The following is a 27,306-nucleotide window of genomic DNA, read 5'->3' on the forward strand; positions in this document are numbered from 1 at the left end:
AACCATGAGGGGGAATTGATTGAAGAAGAAAGAACCTGGGAACAGAGATAACATTTTAAAAGCCAGGGAGGAGGAAAAAAAGGCCTGAACCAGAGTTGGATATGAGGAGTGATATGGAAACAGAATCAATGGGAGTTGTTAATTGATTGGCTACACACTGAAAGGAAGAGGGAAGAGTCAAAGTTACAAAGCCGAGTTAACAGCAGAATAGTGTCAGCCTTGATGGAATTAAGGACTTAGAAAGGAAGACTAGGTTGAATGGTAAAGTTAAGCAATATTTGCATATTTTAACTTTGATATCAACATGGGATATTAAGGAGATATGCAGCAGGCAATTGCCAATGTGGGATTAGAATTCAGGAGAGAATTTAGAAATGGCTATTTAAGTTTGGTAATTGTCCGCGTAAAATGAGACTTGACCCCATGGGAGCTAAAGAGCTGTCCAAGAGAAAATGTGAAGAGAAGGAACATGACCCATGACAGAGCTCTGGGGTAAAACCAAGAAGCTGGAAGGCAATATAGCAAAGGAGAGTGAGAAGAAATTGTCCCAATATATGGAAGATCTGCACAGTGACAAAATGTTACATAATAGTTTGTACAATGAGAGGAAAATAAGACATTTCTGTGCCTAAATCTATGAAATAACAGACACAATAGCTTATGGGAAGGCCTTCTATTTGACTTGGTAGTGTAGACTTTAGCACTGTATGTTACAAGCCTATGTATAATATAAACACAGGAAAGAGACCACATTCAGACAATCCTGAAAGAAGGCTTGAAGATGGGATACTGGGGAGAAAGTAAATTGAAGGATCAAAATAAGACCCCCGGGGGCAGGTGGGTGGAGCAGTGGATAAAGCACAGGCCCTAGATTCAGGAGTACCTGAGTTCAAATCCAGCCTCAGACACTTGACACTTACTAGCTGTGTGACCCTGGGCAAGTCACTTAACTCCCCTTGCCCCCCCCCACCAAAAAAACCCAAACAAGTCCCCCAAACCCCAAATTTCTCTTCCTATTTATCTAAAAGTGATTCCATTAAATTATAATATGTAATTGCCAAACTACTTCATAGAATTAAATTCTAGATTTGGTGAATGAGATCCTTGAGAAGATAGAATGAAATGTATTTTCAGTGCCTAGAACCATCCAGGTCATCATCTCCCTTAATATAGCAAAGAGATCAAAACATTACTGCTGATAGGATTATCACTTCATGAATAAGAGCCCTGGGAAATTGGAGTCCTTGCTGAGTCACAGCCATACCATATAACAGCAGTAATGGGAGAAACAAGCAGCCAAAGCCTGTCATTCTCCATCCCATCAAATGGACATTGAATGAACTCTAATTATATAGTGTGCAAGATGAGATTATGATCTTCAATTTAAAGTTCATGCTTTAGTGTTCATATAAACAAGTTTCTGGATTTCACGTTCCACACACAAATATTCTCCTGCTCAGTGATTTGTAGTGATAAGTAGAAACAGAACGGTACACTCCACCTGCAGCCCTAGTTTGATGTTATTGGTCTGTGATGAAGAAACCATAAATCTGATGAAACTCCCATTAGACATCCCTTATGTGGTGCATAAAAATATATAAATTCAAGCATCATTTATCTTGTTACAGAAACATAGGCATATGTGGCGTGGGGGAAGCCATGTTGGCACATTTGAGCGTGTGTATGTTCAGGAAGAAATTATGAATTGCTTCAATCCAATTACATTGGCACTGCATGCATATTTTGAAGGCATAAAATGAAACTCAATATAAGAAAATGATGGATAGATTTTTCATTTAATTTTAGGTGAGCTTGTAGAAATTTATCAACATTTTACTGGTATAATAAAATAAAAATGTAACACCACATTTCACTTTTATTTAGCAGAATGGAATATATTCCTTTGACAATGTGGTGGTTTCATGGTTCAGGGAAAGAACACTGAGTATGTAGTGTGAAAAACTAGATTCAGGTGCCAGTTTTTACATTTAGCTACATGACCTTGGTCAAGTAACCTCACTCTATCAGTTTCCTTATCTGCCTTCCCTACTTTTAGGTTCTTTTTTCTTTAGATGAGATAACATTATGTCAAAGTATTCTTAAAATAGTAAGATCATAAACAATTGGGGGTATCTTTTACTATTATTCCTCTTATTTAATCAGTGTTGTTTATATGGAGCTCATGTGCACACCGCTAACATTATTATTTCTCTGCATTTAATGTTATTCAAATTATTGAAGAGTTAAAGCAGATGACAGACTTTTGCAGTTGAATAAAACAATATTATTGTTTTAGCTGTCATTTATTTAAAATAAGAAAAGAGTATTCATATAATTATAATGCTTATATGTGAAGCAAAATCATTCAAAGTTTAATCATGGTGTCAGATTTCAGAATTACAGAATTCTGAGTTTAGAACATAAAACTTGGGGCAGCTAGGTGGTGCAGTGGATAAAGCACTGGCCCTGGATTCAAGAGGACCTGAGTTCAAATCCAGTCTCAGCTATTTGACACTTACTAGCTATGTGACCCTGGGCAAGTCACTTAACCCTAATTGCTCTGAAAAACAAACAAAAAAAACCACACCCATAAACTTCTTGGCATTCATACCCACATTTATTTCTGGATCAGTCATTATACCAACGTTGATCTGGTTAATAAGGTGAACCATTGGTTATGGATCTATATGATTATGATCATAGCCTGAATGTTTTCTCTGACATTAGCCTTAAGATCTTCAGATGAGAAACATTGTCAATTATTATAAGAAGACCCAAATTTGTACTTCATCAGTCAGCTAACATTTAACTGCCTACTCTTTCCAGGTACTATGCTAAATGCTGGGGATACAAAGAAAGGCAAAAGACAGTTTCTGCCCTCAAGGGGCTCATGGTCTAATTTTAGTAACAAGATGCAAACAACTATGTAGAAACAAGATATACACTAGATAAATTGGGGGTTAGTCTCAGAGCAAGGCACTGAGATTGAGGAGGACAGGGGAAATCTTCTTGCATAAGTGGGATTTTAGCTGACACTTGAAGGAAGCCAAAAGACAGAACTGAGGAGGGAGAACATTTCAAACATGGGCAACAGTCTATGGAAACTCTCAGTTGTGTGTGGGGAAAGCAGTGATATTGTCACTGGATCTGAGAGTCTGTTGAAGGGAATATGATATAAAAAGGTATAAGAAGATTGAAAAATCCAGGAAGAAGTGGGAAGAAGCCATGTTAAAGAGAACTTTATTTCAAACAGAGGATTTAATATTGATCTTTGAGGTAACAGGAAGCCACTGGAGTATATTGACTAGGAGAGTTGGTATAGTCATATCTGATTTTAGGAAGATCAATTTGATAGCTGGATGGAGGATGAATTTGAATGGGGAGAGACTCACGGATACCAACCAGCAGGTTATTGTAATGGTCCAGGTGTGACATGATGAGGGTTTACATCAGAGTGATGGCAATATCAGAAGATAGAAGGGGATGCTAATGAGAAATTTTATGATGGTGGAAATAAGAGAATTTGGCCATTGATTGGATATTGGGGTGAGAGTTAGGAACAGGTTTTTTTTTTTTTTTTTAGCTTGGTTGACTGGGATGATTGTGGTACTCTTGACAGTAATAGGGAAATTAAGGAGAGGGAAGAATTTGGGGGAAAGATGAGTTCAGGTTTGTATCTCTTGAATTTAAGATGTCTACAGGACATACAGTTTGAGATGTCTAAAAGGCAATAACACTGAAAAGTACAATTAATAGAAGAACAAACCAAGAACAAATTTCCACAAAATTAGGTAGATATACCATGGAAGACCTCTGAGAGAATACAGGGAAATATTGTGCAGGATGAGATAATCCTTTCCCTTATCAGGGGTAAAAGGTAAAGTGTGGGCTACCAGTGTCTGGTTTCTGGGTTGGTCAGACAGGAGTTTTCTAAGGGGACCTGAGGTTTGTAGAACTCTTCTGTGCCCATTTTTCTGACCATCTATCAGGTGGATAGGGTTCTTTCACCTTGTTAACTACCAGGGAGGCTTATCACAGACTCTCAGAAGAGTATGTTGGAGAGTAGAGTATGTCTTGGTTAAAATAATAGTAAGGCCATGGACTGGGCAAAAAGAGAAATACAAGGGGGTCTGGGAGTTATGCCCATCTTTGAGGTTACACCGCATACATAGCGCACTGGTGTTAAAGGATAACATAAGCATTGTATACACAACATCCAGGAACTGTGCTAAGTGCCTAAGACACAATGAATGGCAAAAGACAGTCTGCCAGCAAAGATCTTATAATCTAATGGGTGAAGATAAGATGCAAAAGGAAGCATGGAGAAGGGAGGATAAGAAAAGCAGGAGAAGGGGAGAACAAAGGTACAGAGAACTGATGGCATGATGGAGAAAGCCAAATAAAAGCAGCCAGGTGGGAAATGAAGAGATGACTGATGCAGGCTCTATCTTGCTTTCCATTTAGAGGTAAGGAGGAACCCCAGGAGCAAAGGGTAATAACAAGTATACATTTTAAAGTTGATAAGATCATAAAGGATGAAGAAATTTCTTGGACATGCTGAAAAAGTCCAGAGGGATGTAGCTGGATGAGAAATAAAGATTTATAAAGGAAATTTGCAGGGAACTATTATATAGAAAGGATTATTACATCCTACAATGTCCTGTGTTACTTTGAGCAGGACACTTAATAGCCAATGATAATAGTAACTAGAATTTATATAATGCTTTAGGGACTGCAAAGTGCTTTACAAATGTCTCATGTTATCCCTACAACAGTCCTGGGAGCTTGTTGCTATTATGAACTCCATTTTACAGATGAAGAAAGTGAGGAAGACAGAATTAAAATGACTTACCCAGGGTCACATAGATCATTAAGTGGCTGAGGCCAGATTGGCACTTAAGCCCTCCACCCCTACTTTTCCTTATCTGTAAAATGAAGGAGTTGGACTACTTTTAAAAAAGAAATCTGATGCTATTGTCCTTACACAATCTGTGTCAATGGGGGAGTACCCTCACTGGAAATATCTCAGATCCTTGAATTAATGAAATATCTTGGAAAATATATCTAATTCTCTGTTACTAGGCAGCTAGAGGGCATAATAAATAGTTTTGGAATCAGAGACAGAAAGATCTGCGTTCAAATTCTGCCTGATATAGTTAATTATCTGTGTAACCCTGGTTGTGTTGCTTGAGCTCTCTAAGCACCAGTTTCCTCATCTGTTAAATATAGATAATTGTATTTACCTCAAAGGGTTGTTTTTAGAATTAAATGATATGGAGGGGCAGCTAGGTGGCGCAGTGGATAGATCACCAGCCTTGGATTCAGGAGGACCTGAGTTCAAATCTGGCCTCAGACACTTGACACTAGCTGTGTGACACTGGGCAAGTCACTTAACCCTCACTGCCCAGCAAAAAAAAAAAAAAAGAAAAAAAGAATGAAATGATATAGTATATGCAAAGTACTTTGTAAACCTTAATGAACTGTGTTAAGTTCTAGTCCCTCCCCCAAAATCCCCCCACCTCTTGCCCTGCCCATGTCGTACCTGGAGTTAGATTCCTGACCAGTTCATTCAAGGAACTATGTGATGTCCTAGAAATGCCCATGAAACATTTTCACATAGATACTATTTTAATCTCTTTAGACATTAATAGAAAAAGAGACCTCCTGAACTTCTGGATTTCTATTCCTTCTATATTCTTCTACTTGACAAGATCCTTTATTTGCAGCATTCTATAATTTTCACAGCAACTAAAAGTATTTAAAAATTATTAAACAGAGAGCATAGAATTGCCACCCTACTCTTTTTCTGGGTACTTCTCCCTGCTACCTATAAAATATGGATACTCTACTCAAAATTTTGCAAAATCTCTGGATTTTTAATGAATATTTATTGTCAGAAAAACATGATTTTACTGATTATGGCTTTAATAAAACAATTTAAAAAGAAAAACAAATTATCATTGCAATATATTTCATCTTAAGATATTCATTTTGATGAAAATATTCTTACCTTTTTCTTTTCTTTTTTTTTTTTTTTGCGGGTCAATGAGGGTTAAGTGGACAGTGCTCTATCCACTGTGCTACCTACCTGCCCCCTATTCTTACCTTTTGACACAAGAAATCTCAAAAATTTGGAGACCAACAACCAAAAAGTTTAAAAAAATTAAACAAAATTATGTTTTCCCTATCACCCTTACTATTATATATGTATATACATATATGTGTATATATTTACATATATGTATATATTCTTACATATACATATGTATATGTGATATCTACTCCAAGTATGTGAAGACTTCCCCCAGTAGAATAGAAGGAAGAGAACAATATGCATAGATATAGTCTTGATTCAAAATGTTTGATAGTGCTTATATTAGAATTAAATAAAAGGTGATTGTGGCACACTGGGACATTTTAATTTACTTTAAGCTTATTTCTACCACAACAATCTTAATCCATCAATAATATAATAATTGTGCATATGTGTATTATATGTGTATGTGTGAATATATGTGTGTATGTATATATGTCTATTTTCTAATATAGCCAAGTATTTGAAGATTTCCAGAACATGTATAACATATTGTTGAATTACCAGGATTTTTTTGTGGTTATACACAATTCCCCCACCTCACACTGAGAATGAACATTCATCAATAACAGCAAAGGCAGGTTTTCTGCTAGGAATAATACCACATTCAAATTAATCATGTGGCCAGGGAGAAATTCACACCATAGATATTGCCAACAACACAATTTCATGTCAAGGTATCCAGGAAATTATCTACATGGAAACATTAAAAAAAAAAAAACCACGACAGTTTCCCAACAATAGGTTTCTTCTTATATTTTGTTCTTTTTGTAGGAACATGCTCTTCTTTATAGCTCTGCCTAAAATGGTTGCACTGCCTTACTTTCAACGGAAGGCAAAAAACAAAAAACAAACAACCCCCACCCAAAAAACCCCTACAACACAAATAAAAGCTGGAATCCTATCTTCTTACTTTCTTGGTCAATAATAAAGCTGAAGAGAAAAGCAAAATGAGTAGAGTAGAATTCACAAGCTCCTCGAGTCAGACCTCTTGATAGTTGAACCTGTTAATGAGACCTATGATGATACAAACATACTACAACCCTCCATAAAAATGGTCATCTATTGTTTAATGAACACAACGGTCTATGGAGCTCTCACAGGTCAACTTATGGGATCCCAAAGTCACTTTGCACATATTTTTAGCAGTTGTTTAAATCATGTCTGACTCTTTGTGATTCCGTTTGGGGTCTTCTTGGCAAAGATACTGGAGTGTTTCGTCATTTCTTTCCCCAGCTCATTTTTTAGATGAGCAAACTGAGGCAAACAGAGTTAAGTTACTTGCCTAGAGACATACAGCTAGTAAATGTTTAAGACTAGATTTGAATTAATAAGGGTGAGTCTTCCTGACTTTAGGTTTGGCACTCTATCCACTGCAAGACCTAGCTACCCATATCTACAGCACATCTGTGCTCAGATCTATAGCTGACATTCCATAAATAACCTCTCCTGTTGTTGCTTGTCTTCTTTACTCACTGAAAGACAAATGGATAACAAACAAAATTAAAATATTCCCCATCATAGAAAGTTTCTAAAGTATCCAGTGTGGCCTGCCCTTAAAACCTTACCAATGATTTAATCCTTTTTTACTTTTGCCCCTAGCTCTGATCCAATTGTATTCCAGGTGAAATGGGGTAGATATGCTACAATAGTTTAGAACCTTCTACTTGGTAAAGGACTGTGTTTATAAAGAATCTTACTCATCACTATGAAACCTTAGCCTTCCAACTTCTTAACAAGGGCTTAGTTTTGTGGAACCTTAAGAGTCTAATGAGAATCTTGTTAAAGGGCTAGGGCTAAGGTGCTTTGAATTTACATGTTTCTGGCTACAAAAACTTATTCTCCTTTGCCAGGGGATAATGCTTTGAATACTGTGCTCCCTTTAGAGTAGTTATTTTTCATGCAAACATGAAAAAATGTGTCAAATACTTATTCATGAGTCAGAGAAGCATGAGGCAAGGTTTTAAGGACCTTGTAGAATTAGATGCTCATTGCCATTATTTACCTCAAACTCAAGCTGATAAAGAAAAACCCACAGATGATCTGCTGAATATTCAATTATAACATGACATCAGATAAAAAAATATACAAAACCTGCCCCATCAGACTAACTGCTCAAATTTTTTGTTATGTTTGGCATTTGTCATATGGTCGCATTATCATCTTACATGACAAAGGGAAATACCTTAGGATGCTTGCTTTCTCTTGTGACACATTGCCATTAACATTAGGCCACATAATGAGAATTTAACAAAATGGGCATCTTAGCATTGTTAGAATTTCTTACTAGTAGTTGTCTCTTTTCTATACCAATAAATTGGTGAAGGCAATATTTTATGAAACATCTTACTCAAAGTCTAATTTTTGCAGAGGAATAGGACATAGAGGAAGGTATGTTGAAACTCAGAAAAGGGGGAATTAATAAAACTTTGATTTCTGCAACAAGGAAAATATGAAATGTAAGGAAATAGAGCATTGATATTCTCTCTAAAATCCCTTTGCTTCTAGTATGACTGTTTGCTTAAATATATTTTGGTAACATTTATATATTTTTAAAAAATGTGTAACTTTTGCCTGTGGAAATAATTATCATCTATGCCAATTTCTCATTTGCTAAAGTACCAAAGGAGAAAATTGTATTATTTCTTTACTGGTGGCCTGGAGTTGGCATGGTCATAGAGGGAGGCAATGTACACTTAATATAGCATTTACATGGATTTCATCTTATCATATTGCATTTATTGAGAATGATTCTTTCAGGAACTTTGTCAAGGAACAAATTACATTTCATAATATAAGCTATTTGCAATGCCCTGGACAGTTGTATCTGCTATCTATGTTTCCCCATATAAGGTCCACAACTGCATTTTGATGGTTCTATTCCATGCAATCCAATTCTATTTTTGAGTTAAATACATTAATTCATCATCATCATCATTTTATAAGTTTATACATAGCAATTCTTAAAACAGGACCAAAAGAACAAATATAAATTTTTCTAATGTGCTGCTTTTGGAGGAAAAGGAAATCTCTGTCTTGGGAATTCAAACTGATTTCACAAAATATCTTTGGTTTTGAAAGGTATCAAAGACAGAGAACTGGCCTTCTAGTTGGAAAGTACTGAGTTTACACTCTACCTCTGGCACATGTCAGCTATGTGACCGTGAGCTAATCATGTAACCTTTCAGTGGACCAGCCAACTATTGGACTGTAAGTTACAGATGAGCTGCAGGGCACCAAACACTCTGAGTATGTACCCTATGGCAGATTTATTCCTGTGGCTTCTTTCAAGTGCCAGCTAAAATGCCATCTCACATGAGTAGCCTGATTTTCTTTAATACTAGTTCCTTTCCTTTATTGATTAACTCTAATTCATCCTCTATATAAATATATTGTTTTTGTTCAGCAGTTTCTGACTTTTTGTGACCCCACTTGGAGTTTTCTTGGCAAAGATACTGGAATGGTTTGCCATTTCCTTCTCCAGCTTATTTTACAGATGAGGGACTGAGGCAAACAGGGTTAAGTGATTTGCTCAGGGTCACACAGTTAGTAAGTGTCAGATTTGAAGTCAGGAAGATGTCTTCCTGACTCCTGGCCTGATACTCTATCCACTGTGCCATCTACTTCCTGCCTCTCTTGTTAGACTGGGCTCTTTGAGAGTAGGGACTGTTCATTTTTGTGCCTTTCTTTGCATCTTTGTTGCTTAGCACAGAACCTGGTACACAGTAGGCACTTAATAAATGCTTACCAATTATGGGATGATTTGAGCAAGAATTACAAAAAATAAGAAGGCATGAATGGGTTGTTATTAGCATTGTGAAAGGGAGTGGTGGGGCAGCTAGGTGGCACAGTGGATAGAGCACTGGTCCTGGAATCAGGAGGACCTGAGTTAAAATCTGGCCTCAGACACTTAACACTTACTAGCTGTGTGACCCTGGGCAAGTCACTTAACCCCAATTGCCTCACAAAAAAAAGGAAAGGGAGTGGCTTTTTTGATATGATCATAGCTCCATCAGTGTTAATGCAGTCCACAGCATCAGGGATAAAAAGGGATAAAATTAAAGAAATCATACTAGCCTAAAGTTAAAGAATATATTTAATATAGAAAATAATTGAAATAGTTTGCTTAAGGGAAAAATATCTTTGGTTAGGAGGCACTTAACAGGTTTTTAAAAATGGAAACCATACAAACTAGCAACACAATAGTGACGGGGGGCTTTGTTTGAGAGGATTACTGCCAAAAGAAATGGGACAAACACATTCATCAGGGGATAAAGAATATGGAAGAAATGAATTTCTGCTCCTGGAAAATAGATTTTGAAACTAAAGAAATTAAACATGCCCAAAGACATGGGTGGAGAGCTACACAATTGGGCAGACCACTTTTTGAAAGCCCTGCAAAGACCTGTTTAAAAGCTTGGAAAATAATAATGGAAACTCTCTGCAACCAACATGACTTTAAGTGACGAACTAATTTACATACACAGCATTTGTCAAATTGTTCCATAAAGGGAGCAAAGTTGTTATATATAAATTTGAAAAAGGGCCTACATGCTATGTTAGACTTGCCTTTGAATAATGTGGATTTTCCATATATTACTTAGCCGGTCTCCCATCTGGAGTGCCTCATTTAAAGCACATTATAGGAGATCTGTTTCCTGGGTTTTCAGAGACATATTTTCTGTAAGACTTGATTATGATTCAGCAGAGACTATAGCTGGGTAGGAGGGTTTGGGGTATTACTGTCTCCAGCTGCTGGCATACACTTAGTGAACAAAATGAGGCAGGCACATTTATTTAACCAGTATAACATTTTTCATCATGTGCACAGCTCAGGCACCAAGATTAGATGGGAGCATGAATTGTGCTCTGAATCATGGTAAGTGAGGTGCAAACAATGGAAATGACAAAATGATGAGGGGCCTGTGATTCTTCAATTTTACATACTTTAATTTGTGCAAAGCTAAAAGACCCACAAAAGAGAAGCTGCTGAAAAAGGTTATTGCAAAATACCTTAGCAATGGCAGCATTCTTAGGATCAGGGAATTAGAATTGAAGGAGATCTTGGAGGTCATGTAGTATAAATCTTTGCCATATAACCTTACTGCAGGATTCCTGACAAGTGACCAACCAAATGCTACTCAAACCCCTTCCAAGATGGGGACTTAACCACCTCACAAAGCAGCTTATTTTCTTTTCTGAGAGCTGAATTAATCACAAAGTTATTCCTACTGATGAGCCAAAATCAAACTCATTCTAAGATCCTTATGTTGTTCCTACTCTCCTCTCTAACAGAATAAATCTAATCCTTCTACCTGATAGGCTTTCAGAGAATTGAAGGCAGTTATCGTGTCCTTACCAGTGTCTCTTCTCCAGTCTAAAATTGATACAATTGATGATACCTCCTATTTCTCTCTTCCATCCTTCCTAGAAATTCAATTTCTTGTGAGCAGATTTGCAAGAGGATTTTAATTATTACAATATTTCAGTAAATACTATTTCATAAAGAAATTCACTATATAGTTTTCACAGAGAAAACCTTCAACCCATTAGAATGACATTTGTTTTAGATATTTCATGGGTAGGATTATATCAGTCAACAGCTATTATTAAGCATCTCATTCACTAGGAAAGACAATTGGGTAGAATGAAATTGGAGATTATGTATAAGATTAATGTACATTATATAAAGACACATACATATACTTTCACCATATACATTTTCATCAACAGAATGCCATTTTCAAATTTCACAAAGGATTGACTAAATATTAAGTTTAGTGTATTGTTCTTTAAATTGTGAACTCCTTGGGAGCAGGGACTGTTTTTTGCCTTTCTTTTTGTATCCCCAACTCTTAGTATAGTGCCCAGCACATAGTAGGTGCTTAATAACTGCTTATTGCTGGATTATAAGAATCTTAAAGGGGGAAGGAAGAATGAGGAATGAGGAAGCTTTTCAGAAAAAGTCAGCCATGAATATAAAATTTAAGGCCATTCTTTGAGTTACAAATAATGACTTCTAATAATAATAATGTTATAGACTCTACTAATCCATGATGGGAACTAGATAATGTCTATTTTTAATCCTCCTTAAGTAATTACTCTTGCATTTCAATTGAAAAATGATGAATAACTGGCTTGTCATAGACAGACCGTGATGATGCGTTTCTGCCCTGTGTCAGGACAGCTCAATTAGCCTGGTAAATATCATTGCTCATCTCCTATCCAAACAAGAGAATGTACAACCAGGGAATATAAATTTAGTAAAAACTATATCCAGCATGATCTAAGTTATAAGATAGTCTGATGTCTAAATGGGAAAAAAGAAAATCACTCCCCAATGTCTCCAAATTAGGAGTTTTGAGGTCCAACAGAAGATTACTACATGCAATTACAACATACTTCTATAAAAGGCTCTAGGCTTTATTTTTCACTCGTCACTTCATTTAAAAATATGTTAATGAAAACTCCTGTCATGTGATAGGAATGAAATCTGGATTCTTAGCCTATTCCCACAAGATCACAAAATCAGGGGATTTCAGACTTGGGAGTGACCTCTGTGGCCATATATAGTCCAACTCATGTCCACAAAAGAATCCTCAATATAATACATTTGACAAGTGGGCATGCAGTCTCAGCTTTAAAGATCTATAATGGTGGGGAACCTTCTGGTTATGCTCTTCATAACCACAGGGCTACCATGTGTCAGTGGCAGGACTATAACCCAGCTCTGCATAACTTCAAGGCTGATTGGGCCTTTATAAAAATGCTAACACACACACAGATAATGCTAACACTAACTTTCATATAACTTTTTCATCTGCAAACCACTTTACTGGTCCTGGATTCAGGAGGACCTGAGTTCAAATCCTTCCTCAGACACTTGACACTTATTAGCTGTGTGACCCTGGGCAAGTTGCTTAACCTTCATAGACCCGCAAAAAAATAAAAATATAATTCACATTAATATTTAACTTACCTATGAATTCACATTCAAATTAAACATATCTGTAAGTACTTAATGTGTGCAGAGGATCAGAAGAGGTATTGAAAGATATACAGAAATTACAACTGCTTTCATGGATTTTATAATTCAGTAGGCAGGATGAGCTAGAGAAGGAAATGGTAAACCACTCCAGTATGTTTGTCAAGAAAACCCCAAATGTGGTCACAAAGAGTCAGACACAATTCAAAGAACTGAGCAATAACAATAAATATTATATCTATATGTACAGAAATACATATATATATATATACATACATGCAATATATAGACATAAACATATGCACTTTGTGAGACTACTGACACGACTAAAACATTACTTTAGCAAGATTGATAATTCATTCAGTTCAGTAGGAAAGTACTTTAATTTTTTAATAATTACATTTGTGAATACTTATACATGGGTTTGTATATGCAATCAATCAAGTATTTGTTAAACACTACTATGTTCCAGATTTTGTACACACTGTGGCACAGGTGTGTGTGTATACATACACAGTTGCATACTATTTAATCTTTAAAGGGATATTATTCCTCCCCCATCTGATTTGTTCATTTATTCAATAATGTGTATCTATGAATATATAGATATATAGAGATAGAACGATAGATAGATGAAGTAGATATAGATAGATAGATAGATAGATAGATAGATAGATAGATAGATAGATAGATAGATAGATAGATAGCAAAGTGGATAGAGTGCCAGGCCTGGAGACAGGAAGACCTGAGTTTAAATACTTCCTCAGATACTAGTTATGTGACCCTGGGCAAGTCACTTAACCTCTGTTTGTCTCAGTTTCCTCATTTGTTAAAAGTGTAAAATAATAGCACCTACTTTCCAGGGTTGTTGTAAGAATCAAATAAGATAATAATTCTTAAGTGCTTAGCACAGTGCTTGCACATATTAAGTGTTATATAAATATTAGCTATTATTATTGTTATTAATGGATAGATGATAGATAAATAGATAAATATATCATAGGATGCAAAATGCCTGGGATAATAACAAGTATTTAAGAAATATTTACTGATTAATATACCTACATATATATAAAGTTAAAAAATCAAAACATTTCCCCATATAATTAAATAAATCTTCATTCATTCTTACAAAATTAAGATTCCTTATTCTTTGTATGGGGATAAAGATAGTTTCCCACACCGGCTTGGTTTGTAGAATCTGGCATGAAGAACAAATAGCCTGGTATCTCTGCAGACTGAGAATCACATGTTTTGGGGAGGCTAATGGTATCAACTGCTTTCAAAGATAACAGGATTTGCTTAGTTTTCTAAGTGCTAGCAACTACCTATTCCATTACACCCCTTCCTCCAGCCAATGGCAGGTTACTCAATGCAACCTCCTGAGTACTGTTCCTCTTCAACAACAGCAAAAAAGGCCTATGAATGTCAGCTGCCATCAGAAAAGCCCTTTGTACTTCCAAAGTCCATCTTTATTGCTTGCTGTTGACCCCCTCACCTTGCTCTCTCAAGGCGTCCCTGAGTTCTCCATCATTAAATTCAAAAGATTCATATAGGCTTTTATGTTTTCCTAAACCAAATCATCTCCATGTTCATCCCCCACAGCACTGTCTACTTCTTGGTTTTCAATCCAACTAATTTGCTCTTGGTTCTGCTTCATTCTCCCACTCCTGCCCTTATGTCTTTTTTTTTTTTCTTTCATACCACCTCTTGTGCTTGGAATAGACTCTCACTTTTCTGTCTGCCAAACTATTCTCCTCTGATCTTGAAATTCATTTAACCTAGGAAACTTTAAGGAGCAGGAACTATATCTTAACTATCCATCATTTTATTTTCCATGTGGTAGGAAAGAAGGAAGGAAGGAAGGAAGGAGTGGGAGGGAAAAAAAGAATGAGTGAGTGAATAAAAGGGGGTTGGAATAATGCTTTTTCTTGATGAAGATCCATTAAAATGAAAGCTTCAATTAAAACGTTATACTTTTGTAGTATTCACATTCAAATTAAACATACCTCTAAGCACTTAATGCGTACAGAGGACTGGAAAAGGCATTAAAAGATATACAGAAATTAAAAATTGCTTTCAGGGATTTTATAATACAGTAGGCAGATGCAATATACACAATAAATGCATAAAATAGATCATGAGAAATTTATGAATGTGCTACAAAATATATTATTCAAAGTGTGAGGAGGAAAAGATAATTTTCCCCTACAAGGTGATAAGGTAAGACATCAAGGAGGAAATGGCATTTTAGCAGGGCTTTGAAGGTCACGCAAGGATATAAACAAATGTAGATGGGAGAGGAGAGAAATTGTAGGCATTCAGGAAGGAAGATATTAACAACATTTTCCTCAATTATGCCTCTTAAAATTACTAGTTTCCTTCAAGGATCAAGTCAAATGCCACCTCCTGTCTTGATTCCACTAATTGTTAGTGTTCTTTATTTCCTCTTTAATGATCATGTATATACATAAATTTTTACATATTACAGTAGGGGGTAATATGAGCAAAGGCACAGTTGTAGAGAAGCACAAGATATATAAAGGGAATAATCTTCAGTCAAATTTAGCTAGGGCATGAAGTACATGGTAGGAAGTATAGCGAGATTAGACTGGACAAGGAAGAATAACACCAGATTGCAAAGTGCCTTGAAAAACTATCTATTTTATTTTGGGAGACAAAAAGTGCCTAGCAGAGGGAAGAGAGCTATTTATCTCATATTTTGGGGAAACGATAAAAATGTAATCTTTTAGCCAATATCCAAGGTTTATTCAAAAGTCTTATTCATTTACTGCCATGACCTATCTACCCATTAGTGAGAAACAAAAAAAAATCACATAGAAAGAAATAAATATATTAAAATGAATAAAAATGAATTTTAACAATTAAAGACACTGGTTCTGGAAGATGGATGATTGCTTATGGTTTATGGATACATCTCTATCAGCTAGATTCAGCTATATTTAGAAAGGATGATTTATTTAATATGCTTTAACATGACTTAAAAGAAAGTTGGACAATTCATTTTCAAAAGTGTGGGAGAAAATAATGTGCTTTGGAATCTGGATGGCCAGAAAAGATAATAATTAAGAATATGAATATATCATTTGATTTACTTCCCAAATCTCTGACAGGATTGGGCTAGACATTTGCTGAAGGTTATCCAATGTGAACTACCTATACCCATTATGCCATTCCAAGAATGCTAAGTCACTAATATCTTTTCACACATGCAAAATTCCAACCAAATTTGCCTACTTCCTTTTCCTTGAACTCAGTATTCTATATTATATTCTTTACCTGGAAATTATTTATCCATTCATTCAACATGAATTTATTAAGAGCTTATACTGTGCAAGACATTGGGATAGGTGCTGGGGACACAAAGGGAGAAATAAAACAGTTTCTGTTCTGAGAGAGCTTTTTTCTATTGAGAGAAAAGAACATGTGCATGGATAATTAAATGCAAAAAATTTCAAGAAGGAAGATAATAGCAACACTCTCCTCACTTCCATCTCTTAAAATCATTACTTTCCCACAAGGATTATCTCAAATGTCACCTCCTTTCCTCATTTCCCTAATTGCTAGTGTCCTATATTTCCTCTTTTAATGATTAGGCAGATATTTATCTTTTTACATATAACAGTAGAATGTAAGCTCCTCGAGGGTAAACACTGTTTTGATTTTGCCTTAACATCCCCAGCACTTTGCCCATGGTAGACATTTAATAGATACTTGGCTTGAATTGCGATATTTATCATCACTGCAAGGTTCACTCAAAGGTCTTAAGGGAGAGATGATAGCTGTCAAAGTATTGGAAGAGTTATCATGTATAGAAGAAGGATTAAACATTTTCCACTTTGTTCCAGAAGACAAAAACTAGTAACAATGACTGGAAGGTGCAAAGAAGAAAAATTAGACTTGAGGTAAAGTAAAACTTCCTAACAATTAGAGATCTTCAAAAACGGAACTGTACTCTGTTCACAGGAGGTCATCAAGCAAAACAGAATGATCCCTTGCTTGGCATATAATGGAAGGCTTTCCTGTTCAACTATGTGTTAGACTGGATGGTTTCTGAGGTCCCTTCTAATTCTGAGATATACTGATTCTGATCTTGGAATAATGCAAGCTTACCCTTAAATCTCATTAAAATATTTGAGCAATGCTTTATAGCCAAGGCTTGAAATACTTGCATATAAGATTTCTCATCAGTAATCTTATCTACATTATGTCTGCCCTCTCCCAACTCATCTGTATCTCCTGAAATAATCTTGTCTGTATTGTGTATAAGACATATTTAAGGCTGCTTATTCATATAAAATTTAAGAGTTGGATGGAAAATATTTTAGAATTCCCCAATATATTGAAGTTTAGCTTCTTTTTTATTCATCATCCTTTCTTCCCTACCTCCTTTCTTTCCTTCCCTCCCTCTTCCTTCCTTCCTTCCTTCCTCCCTTCCTCCCTACCTCCCTTCCTTCTTTCCTTCTTTCCTTCCTCTCTCCCTTTCTTCATTCCTTCCTAATAAATCTTTGTTGAGTAGGATCAAATCCTTTTTGGACTTCATTTTACTCAGTCTCCTCTTTCAGCCTTATTCAGCATAGATAACTTCTTTACCATTAATTTTATTTGAATGAAGGGCACTATTAATATATTTCATATACAGTAGGGTTGAAAGACATCTTAGGAAACATTTATGCCAACCCTTTGACTTAGAGATGAAGAAACTAAACATCACAGAAGTTATATAATTCACATTAGGTCACATAGTGACCTAGTGGCACAGTCAGAATTAGAACCTAGGTTTCCTTATTCTTTGTTGTCTCTTCTCATTTCAGAACAAAACAGGGGCTTGAAAAGAAAGTGTTCTCCCTCCTACAGAAGGTATACAGAATTTGCTACCATTGGTTAATTACTTTCTATCTATTCATTTTATTCATCTAATTAGTTATTCCCATGTTAGTTAATTAACCACTCCTCTCCAGGGACCACACTGAAGCAAACATTCACCCTGAATGCCTTCTATTTCAGACTGTGGCAACTTATGTAAGGAGTTTTATGTAGATTTTATTACAAACCCTGAAGTCAGCCTCCTGAACAGATATTAAATCCTATTAAGGAAAGGAGATGCCAAGAAAGAGAACCTTTACAGAATCTCGCATGAAATAGACCTCACTGGTAGCTACATTTTAGCTACTCGTAATTTGCATTGTATAGTGTTTTACTCAGATCTGTACCAAATTGACTGTTCAGCCCACACAGTGATTTTGGGGGTAATTTTTACCATTACTCTATGAAATGATAGCTTAAAAAAAAGCTACTGTAAAACTCAGGGCTCCCACTGGGGAAGGTGACAGCTGATAAACTGAAATACAGGGAAAACAACCAATGCAAATGAAAAAGCAATTTTCATGAATTTTGCCCAACATGAAGGCAGCTAATGAAGGTGCCACCTTGTTGTTAAAGCCACTTACCTTGTAAACTATAGATTTCTCCAACACTGTTCTGCCGTGTGATGTGGTGCCAATATGCGCTTCGAGGGAGGGAGATAGACTTGGATAATGTCATTGGTTCTGTCAGACTGGTTTGAAGCTAAAAGACAAAGAAGGAACATCAGGGAAACCATCCATCCATTTACGTGATGTACTAAATGTTTTCAAACTGCCTCATATCACCTTTGGTAATTTATCAAGTGCTTTTCTTTTTCTTCTTTAAAATGAAATAGCTGAAAGAGAACTGGAAAATATTTTTGAATTTCTAAATGCTACATCTTCCTTCTGATATTTGAGGGTACTAGAATCTGCCATGGATTTAATTCAACATAATCAAACAACTATTTATGTAAATAAGCCTAATCTGTGCCAGGTTATCCTTTCCTGATTTGTGTGAGTGTGCCACATCCAAGCAGCTCCACACCTATCAGTGCATTTTCTTCCTCCTCTTCCTCTTCTTCCTCCTCTCCCTTGTACCTCTACTTCCGGAAACAGTCATCAAATCAGCTTTACCAATCCTGAGAGAGTGTGTCAATCAATTCCTCTATGACTTTATTTAGCATTTCTGTGACTTTCCAGACCAAAACAATCCTGCCTTTTCAACAGTCCCCTATATGTGTTATCTTCTTTTATTAAAATGTCAATTTCTTGAAGGCATAGACAATCTTACTTTGTGTATTTTTATCCTCAGATACCTGGCACATAGCAAGGATTTAATAATTTTTTATTTATTCCTTCATTTGTTTACTAAATGCCTACTATAATGTAAGGCTCAAGAGGCAGATGTGGTTTAGCAAACAGAGTGCTGGTTTTGTATTAAGGAAGTAGGAATCAGGAGCTCCCTATGTTAAATAAATTACAGATTTGATAAAAAAAAATATGCAAGACTCCCTTGCTTGGATTTACAAATGGAAGGAATATTAGAGATCACCTAGTCAAATCCATTATTTTACAAATGAAGAAACTGGGACCCAGAGAGACTAGTGACTTATCAAAGTTTACAGAGAAAGCAAGCAGGGCAGAGGTCCAGTTTCTGTTCTCCTACTCCAAAATATATGGTAGATTCCTATAACTTACCAAATACCATTTAACCTCTTTTGGTCTGGTCCTCCACAATTTGCTTACTTTGTCAGCTCTGGGGCACCTAGGCGGCAAAGTGGATAGAACACTGACCCTGAAGTTGGGAGGACCTGATTTCAAATAAGACCTCAGACATTAGCTGTGTGACCCTGGGCAAGTCACTTATCCCCAAATGCCTTAAACATGTGGGGTCATCTCCAGTCATCCTGATATATATCTTGCCACCCAGATGGCTCTGGAAGAGAGAGGGGCTGGTGAATTTGTGTAGCCCTGCCTCACTCAAATCTGATTCACTGCAAGTCATGACATCACCCTGATGTCATGGTTCTCTTTGAGAATTAAGGACAAACAACAGTTCAGGTATCACCATAATTTTCCTGTAACTTCCTCTGATTCTCCCACATAAATTCACGCTTTTCAAATATCTCAGAATCACAAGAACTCAGTCAAAATGAATCTTTACTGCAAATCATACCTAAACAAGAATTCTCTCTCTAATACATTTGACAAATGATCATACAGTCTTTGTTTGAAGAACTCTATTGAGCAGTAAGCTGCAATCCATGCCCCAAGGTAACTATTGTTCAGTCATTTTAGTCACGTCCTACTCTTTGTGACTCCATTTGGGGTTTCCTTGGCAAAGATACTGCAGTGGTTTGCTATTTCCTTTTTCAGCTCATTTTACAGATGAGGAAACTAAGGCAAGCAGGATTAAATGATTTACCAAGGGTCACACAGCTAGTGTCTGAAGCCAGGTTTGAACTCAGGAAGATGAGTCTTTCTGACTCCAGGACTGGCAATCTAGCCACCCGTGTCACCTATTGAGGAGAAAGCAACCATTGATTTCCCAAGGTAGTATATTTCATGTTTAGCTTGATCCTTGCTCTGTCCTCTAAGGCCAATCAGAATAAAGTGAAACCCTTACTCACATAATAGCAATCGCGTCTCCTTAATTTTTCTCTTGTCTAGGAAAAACATTTCCAGTTCTTTCAACCAATTTTCCTAATTTTCTAAAGTCCTTCCACAAGACTGTGAATTCTGAAATCTTCCTTCCGGAAACAACCGTCCTTTGCATCACCCATGGCTCACTTACTGAACCCCTGAGACAACTCAAAGGCCAGCAAGTTAAGCCACACTACAAGAAAAGTTGTGACTTTATTAGGACTGACAAGGGGTATTCCAGTCTTTGTCCAAACACTGAATTGTAGTAAGGGAACCCACTACATGTTGAAGCAGGCCGTTCTACTTTGGGATAACATTAATTCTTATGAAGTTTTCTTATATAAAGCCTAAATTTGCCTTTTTACTACTTTAACTCATTGCTTCTAACTTTGGCTTCTGGTGCTAAGCAGAACAAGTACAATCTCTCTTCTATATGGATGCCTTAAAATACTAGAATGCAGCCATCATGTCTCCCTAGATTCCAGGGTAAACACCCACCATTTCTCCTGTTAATGTTCTGCAGTTTATTAATGTTCTCTCTGAAATGTGGTACCTCAACTAATTCGGTACTATCTAGTCATGATCTAAGGCATTTTGAGTGATGATAAGGATACAAAGATTTATTAAATACAATCCTTAAGGAACTTACACTCTAGAGCAGAGCTTCTTAAAATTTTTCCACTCGTGACCCCTTTTTGCCTGAGAAATTTTTATGTGACCCCAGATATATAGGTATATAAAATAGATATACACAACCTTTTACTGTTGCCAAATTTTTTGTGACCCTCACATTCAGTTACACAACTCCATTTGGAGTTTCGACCCACAGTTTAAGAAGCACTGCTCTAGAGAGGAAGGTAAGCCAAATACATATATTATTTGCCTTTTCTCCTAGGAATATTTTCAATCTGGAATTATTCTTCTTCACTGATTCATGTTTAAGGTTATGTCCTGAAAGACTACTTTCTATTTAGGGAGTATATTTTGAAGTTAACCCCCCCCCCCCGCCACTATATTCCCCATTACAGGAGCCCTGGGAAACTAGTAGACTGGCTATAGGTGATACAGTTTTCATTAGGTCATATATTTAGTTAAAAATATTCCACTGCTAACCTTACATTCATTTTTAATATCTTGAACTGAGCATTTAAAATAATAACTCAGAGGCAGAATGACATAGTGGACAACCTTAAACCCAGGAAGACCCAGATTCAGTGAGGCAATCTATGTTCATGGTTCTTACATTCTAACATGTGGGACACTGCATATACTTAAATATGCAAAAGTACATTTGTATATTTATGTATATGCAACATATAAATTGATTTTATCTCTGATATATATTTGCTGTTTGATCCTGGGCAGATCACTTAACCTCTTATTTTATTAGCCAGTTTTCTAAGACTGTGAGTTGTAGAGAAGGTCCCAATACACACTGATGGAGGGAATTCGCAAACCTGGAAGTTCCCTAAACTAATCAAATCTCAATTCTATTTTCTAGTCCTTTAGAGATAGTAAATTTAATTGTTGAATATGCATATTAGTATTATACAACTTGAGCTGCAGATGTTTCCTGATAGGAGCATAGACAATATTCAATGGACATACATACAACAAAGTAAATATTTTTCAGAACAGATATTAGGATCATGGATAGAGAGCTGGAAGAGAACTTAAAAGTCATCTGGTCTAACCCTCACCCCCATGTTTTATAGAGGAGAAAAATGAGGTATCCAGAGATGAAATGAATTGCCCAAAGTCCCAATTAAATGGCAATCAACCAACCAGTCAACAAGCGTTTATTTTTTCTGTCTTTAGTATTTTTTCCAGTTCCATGTAAAGATAGTTTTCAACATTTTTTATAAAATTTTCAGTTCCAAATTTTTAGCCCTCCCTTCTTTTTCTCCTCTGTCCCCAAGACAGAAAGAAATCTGATGCTACTGCCCAATACCAGGCACTATATTGGGAAACCAAATACAGAAATGAAAATCCTTACCTCAAGGAGCTTATATTCTAACACATATAAGTATATGCACAATTACAGTTATAAATATGATTATATATTTATGTATAGGAAAACATGTATTAGGATTTTCATCTGTCACCTGATTGTCTATTACCTATAACTAGCATATTATTAATTATATTGTGTATTTATTGTGCTGTTTCAAAAGAATGGCATTTTCTTAGCATAAGAAAATAATGATTCTAACTAAATTCATTACTTTATGCTGAATTTTTAGATGTTATTGAACCCAGATCCTCTAAATCCATATCCATTGCTTTCCTTCATACTTATTAATGCAGAAGCAATAATGAGCATAATTCCTTCTTCCTTGTTTTTAATTTATCAAAATCCATGGGCTTGCACACTTCAAAATTATATTTTCCCTTATTCCCAATTGTTTATTTTTCTATTACTAACTTTTCTAACCAAAATACTATATCGTATTATATTATATTATATTATGAACATATTCAGCTCTCCTCTCTGAGGATCCATGTCTAAATTTATTTATTTGAACTTTGGTTACTATTGGCATACCCCAAATAATAATGCTTAGAACTCATTATAAATTTTAAAATTCTATGCCTTATCATTTGGCTATTATTACATTGTACCTACCTATGGAAATAACTGTATCCTAAAATGTAGTTTCTTTTTTTTTCTTTTTTGCATGGCATTGAGGGTTAAGTAACTTTTCCAGGGTCACACAGCTAGTATGTTTCAAGTGTTAGAGTCAGGATTTGAACTCAGGTCCTCCTGAATCCAGGGTAGGTGCTTTATCCATGTAGTTTCTTCTAATACTATATTTTCACTGAATCAATCAATAATGTTAGGCAGAATAAGATTATATGTATCTCTGATCCAAACTTTAATTTTCTCTCTGCCAAACCATTTTTAATAATAAATCATAAAAGTATTTTATTATTTTCCAGTTACATGTAAAGATAGTTTTCTACATTTGTTTTCATAAGATTTTTAGTTCCAAATTTTTCTCCTTCCCTGCCTTCCCTCCCCCCTCCCCAAGACAGAAAGCAATCTGATATAGGTTATATATGTATAATTACATTAAACATATTTCTGCGTTAGTCATGTTTTGAAAGAAAAATCAGAACAGAAGGGAAAACCCCCAAAAAGAAAAAACAGAAACAAAAGTAGAAACAGTATGATTCAATCTACATTCAGAATCCACAGTTCTTTTATGTTGTTGTTGTTGTTGTTGTTGTTGTTGATGTGGAGAACATTTTCCATCATGAGTTTTTGGAATTGTTTTGGATCATTATATTGCTGAGAAGAAGTACACTATTCTCCTGGTTCTGCTCACTTCACACAGTCTTTCCAGGTTTTTTGAAATCTGCCTGCTCATCATTTCTTAAAGTACAATAGTCCATTACATTCATATACCACAACTTGTTCAGCCATTCTCCAATTGATGGGCATTGTTGATTTCTAATTCTTTGCCACCAAAAAGCTGCTATAAATATTTTGTACAGGTGGGTCCTTTTCCCTTGTTTATGATCTCTTTGGGATACAGACCTAGTAGTGGTATTACTTAGTAAAAGGGTATTTCTGCCAAATCATTAACCAAAAGAAAAAAGATGCAATACTGAGAACCTTAATTTTACATGAAAAATTCTATATAGCTGAAAACTCCTGGCTGGCTGGCTATCTGTAACTTTCTATAGCAGGTTCGTAAGTCCTGCTGCAGTCACCATCTGAAACTTTCTAGAGCTCAAATTAGCTGGCTTGGCATCTGAAAGCTCCTATCTGCCTTGCCAGTCTGTAAGGGGGGTTTAAAAAATCTCCCTGGTTCATTAAGCCCCGTAGGGGACCCAATCTATAAGGGCCTGCCCCCTCCCCAACTGCTTCTCCCAACCTGATAAGAAACAAGATTAAAAAGCCTCCTTTCAATTTAACAACAAAACCAGGGTTTATTGATTAGAATAAATTCAGAGATAAGGATAAAGAACAAGTAGGATATACACCCTGTAACCTCAGCTGCTTTGCCTTTAACTTTCTCTATCCCCCTGTGTCTCTTGCTCTGTGGGTGTGGCTGCTGCAGCCACCTGCTCTCCCCCAACCCCAGCCTCATCTCCTTCTCTGGTGGCTCCCCTGCTCCCCTCTGCTCTATGTCTGATTGTCTCCAGCTCCCCTGTGCTTCTTCTCCTACAGACCACCCTTCTTCACTACCTCTCACTTTTAAAAAAATCCAGCCAACCACCCACCACCCATGCCCCCTGAGCTAATTTGCTGCCCCCACAGAGTCACGCCCAAGGCCGGCTGAGGCATGGAGCCTCCCTGTGCACCCTTGCTTGGCGGAGTGAGCTGCAACTCTGTGTAGGGTGTGGCTGTGGGCGCTTGCTGGAGGGAGCTGGTACACAGGATTTTTCATGCATATCCCGGCTGGGCAGAGGAAGTCGGACATATCCCTGCTAAGCATGGCATGACGCCACGCAGGCGGAGTGCACAGGGAGCTGCACAGGACGCCCCTGAGGTGGGGGTCTGAAAATCAATTCATACGCTCATAATATAAAGGATAGTAAGCATATTGCACTTCTCTATGTTTCATACTTTTACATCTAGAATATGATGTAGGAAAAAAAAGATACTTAAAACCAAAAAAATATGGGCAGCTAGGTAGTGCTGTGGATAGAGCACCAGCCCTGGATTCGGGAGGACCTGAGTTCAAATCCGACCTCAGACACTTAACAATTACTAGCTGTGTGATCCTAGGCAAGTCACTTAACCCCAATTACCTCACCAAAAAAACAAACAAAAAAAATCATCAAAATACCAAGTAGTGTTTTTAAAGGAAGATCTGATGAAATATGGTTTAAAATGTCAACTCAGATAGAATGCAAATTCCTATTTATCTGTAAGACCAGTCAGAGCACCTCTGTGTCTGTGACCCTGGTACTGTGACAGGCCTGGGAGATGTTTTAAATAGAAGAGGTATCATAGTCTTGACATTTTATTACTCATCAGCAGTGACAGCCAACTGACCTTTAGAACCTGAAGCCAGGGTCGTCCTGAGAGAAAACAATGAAAAAGCTAAGTTTCTTATTGGAAAGTACATTTTCTGTTGTCAAGGAAAGAGAATAAGCATTTACATACCACCTACTATATGCCAGGCACTGTGCTAAGTGCTTTTTTCAAATATTATCTAATTTGTCCTTACAACAACTCTATGAGGTAGGTGCTATTATTATCTCCATTTTACAGCTGAGGAAACTGAGGTAAACTGAAGTTAAGTGACCTGCCTAGTAAGGGTGGGAGGCTGGATTTCAATTTTCTTCCTAAATCCAGGTTCAGAACTCTAGCCACTGTGCCTGCCACCAGCTGCCTTCTCAAAGAAAAATGTATATATTAATACATGAATATATTTACACACGATACAATTAAAATCTCCTACTAGACTTAGTTGAAAATTTCTTTGTAAGAAAGTGTTCTATAATTTTTTAAACCTATGGATTAATTTTAATTAATTATTTGTCTTGAAAATTCCAGCATAATGAAGCAAGCTGGGTTTACAACCTTGATCTTCTTTCTACCTCTATAGCCTAGGACAAATCACTCAACTTTTCTGACCTCAGTTTCTTTAATTGTAGAATCACTAAGGTCCCCTTGGAGTTCTAAATCCTATGATCCTAGAAGATTAAGCAATCATCCTGAATAGTTTTCATTTTCAATGCCAGAACTTACAGTTTTTTCAATAACATCTCTTTATGCATTGAAAGTAAGATAAGATCTAAGATAATTCTTTCTTTGGAAACTATCTTTCCTTCAAACTTTACATACTTTATCACTTTTTGTGTACTTGCCTTGATATTCTGTGTCTTAGGGCTAGTTCTATTGGTGTCATATCTGCCTACCAGGTTGCATACTAGATGCAGCTGGTGGTTCAGTAGATAGAATGCTGGCTTGGGAGTTAGGATAGACCTGAGTTCAAATGTGGCTGTAGATGTTTACTTAGGTGTGTGATTATGGAAAAGTTATTTAACTTCCCTTTGTTTCAGTTTCCCCATCTATAAAAGGGGGATAATAATAACATTTACCTTTTAGAGTTGTTGTGAGGATTAAATAAGATATTTGTACATGGCACATAGTGGGTGCTTTATAGATGTTGGTTATTATTATAATAATTTTCAGGCCCTTTTTTTCCCTTTTTTCTCACTTCATGGTTTGAATTGCTTTTTCTTTCTTTCCAGGAATCAGTGCCCTAATTATCAAGAATTCCTGATCTAAGGAAAAAATATGATAAGAAAATTTCAGCATATTAGTATTTTTAAAATTAAAAACAATGGTGGTGTTTACAGGAGAAAGGATCTGGGGAAGGAAGAGCAAAAGGATTTTTCCAGAATTTATGAAATCAAAGCCTTTATTCTATCTTCATAAAAGAAGGCAGAACCTGCCTTAATAATCTCTTTTAAAAATTTATTTTAAAGAAAGGAGAAAGAAGAAAATGAATGATGAAGATTAAAATCATTGGCTCCAAAAGCAGCTGAAATGCCATTTTGCACATTATCTCAAAATCCCAAATATATATTGCCAATATTTCCTTCATTATTTTAAAAAGTGGCCTGGAAATTATACACAGGAAATAACAGGGGAACTATGAAATTTCCAATTTTAAATCTCTAGTGGCATAGGAGGTACAGGATTAAAATATAAACACAGATCTTTAATTAATGCCAGCAATGCCAATTATTAG

General features: G+C 36.3%; 1 protein-coding gene across 1 annotated transcript in view; it reads right to left on the minus strand.

Annotated features, from left to right (window-relative positions):
• DOK6 (docking protein 6) overlaps positions 1–27,306 on the minus strand; it is a 718,344-nt gene that overhangs the window by 116,191 nt on the left and 574,847 nt on the right. The window contains exon 7 of the mRNA XM_043987624.1: positions 18,551–18,668. Coding sequence (XP_043843559.1) covers positions 18,551–18,668 — 118 coding nt within the window. The remainder of the gene's footprint in view (positions 1–18,550; positions 18,669–27,306) is intronic.

The sequence above is a fragment of the Dromiciops gliroides genome, chromosome 1 (assembly GCF_019393635.1).
Source record: "Dromiciops gliroides isolate mDroGli1 chromosome 1, mDroGli1.pri, whole genome shotgun sequence".
Classification (NCBI taxonomy): Eukaryota; Metazoa; Chordata; class Mammalia; order Microbiotheria; family Microbiotheriidae; genus Dromiciops; species Dromiciops gliroides.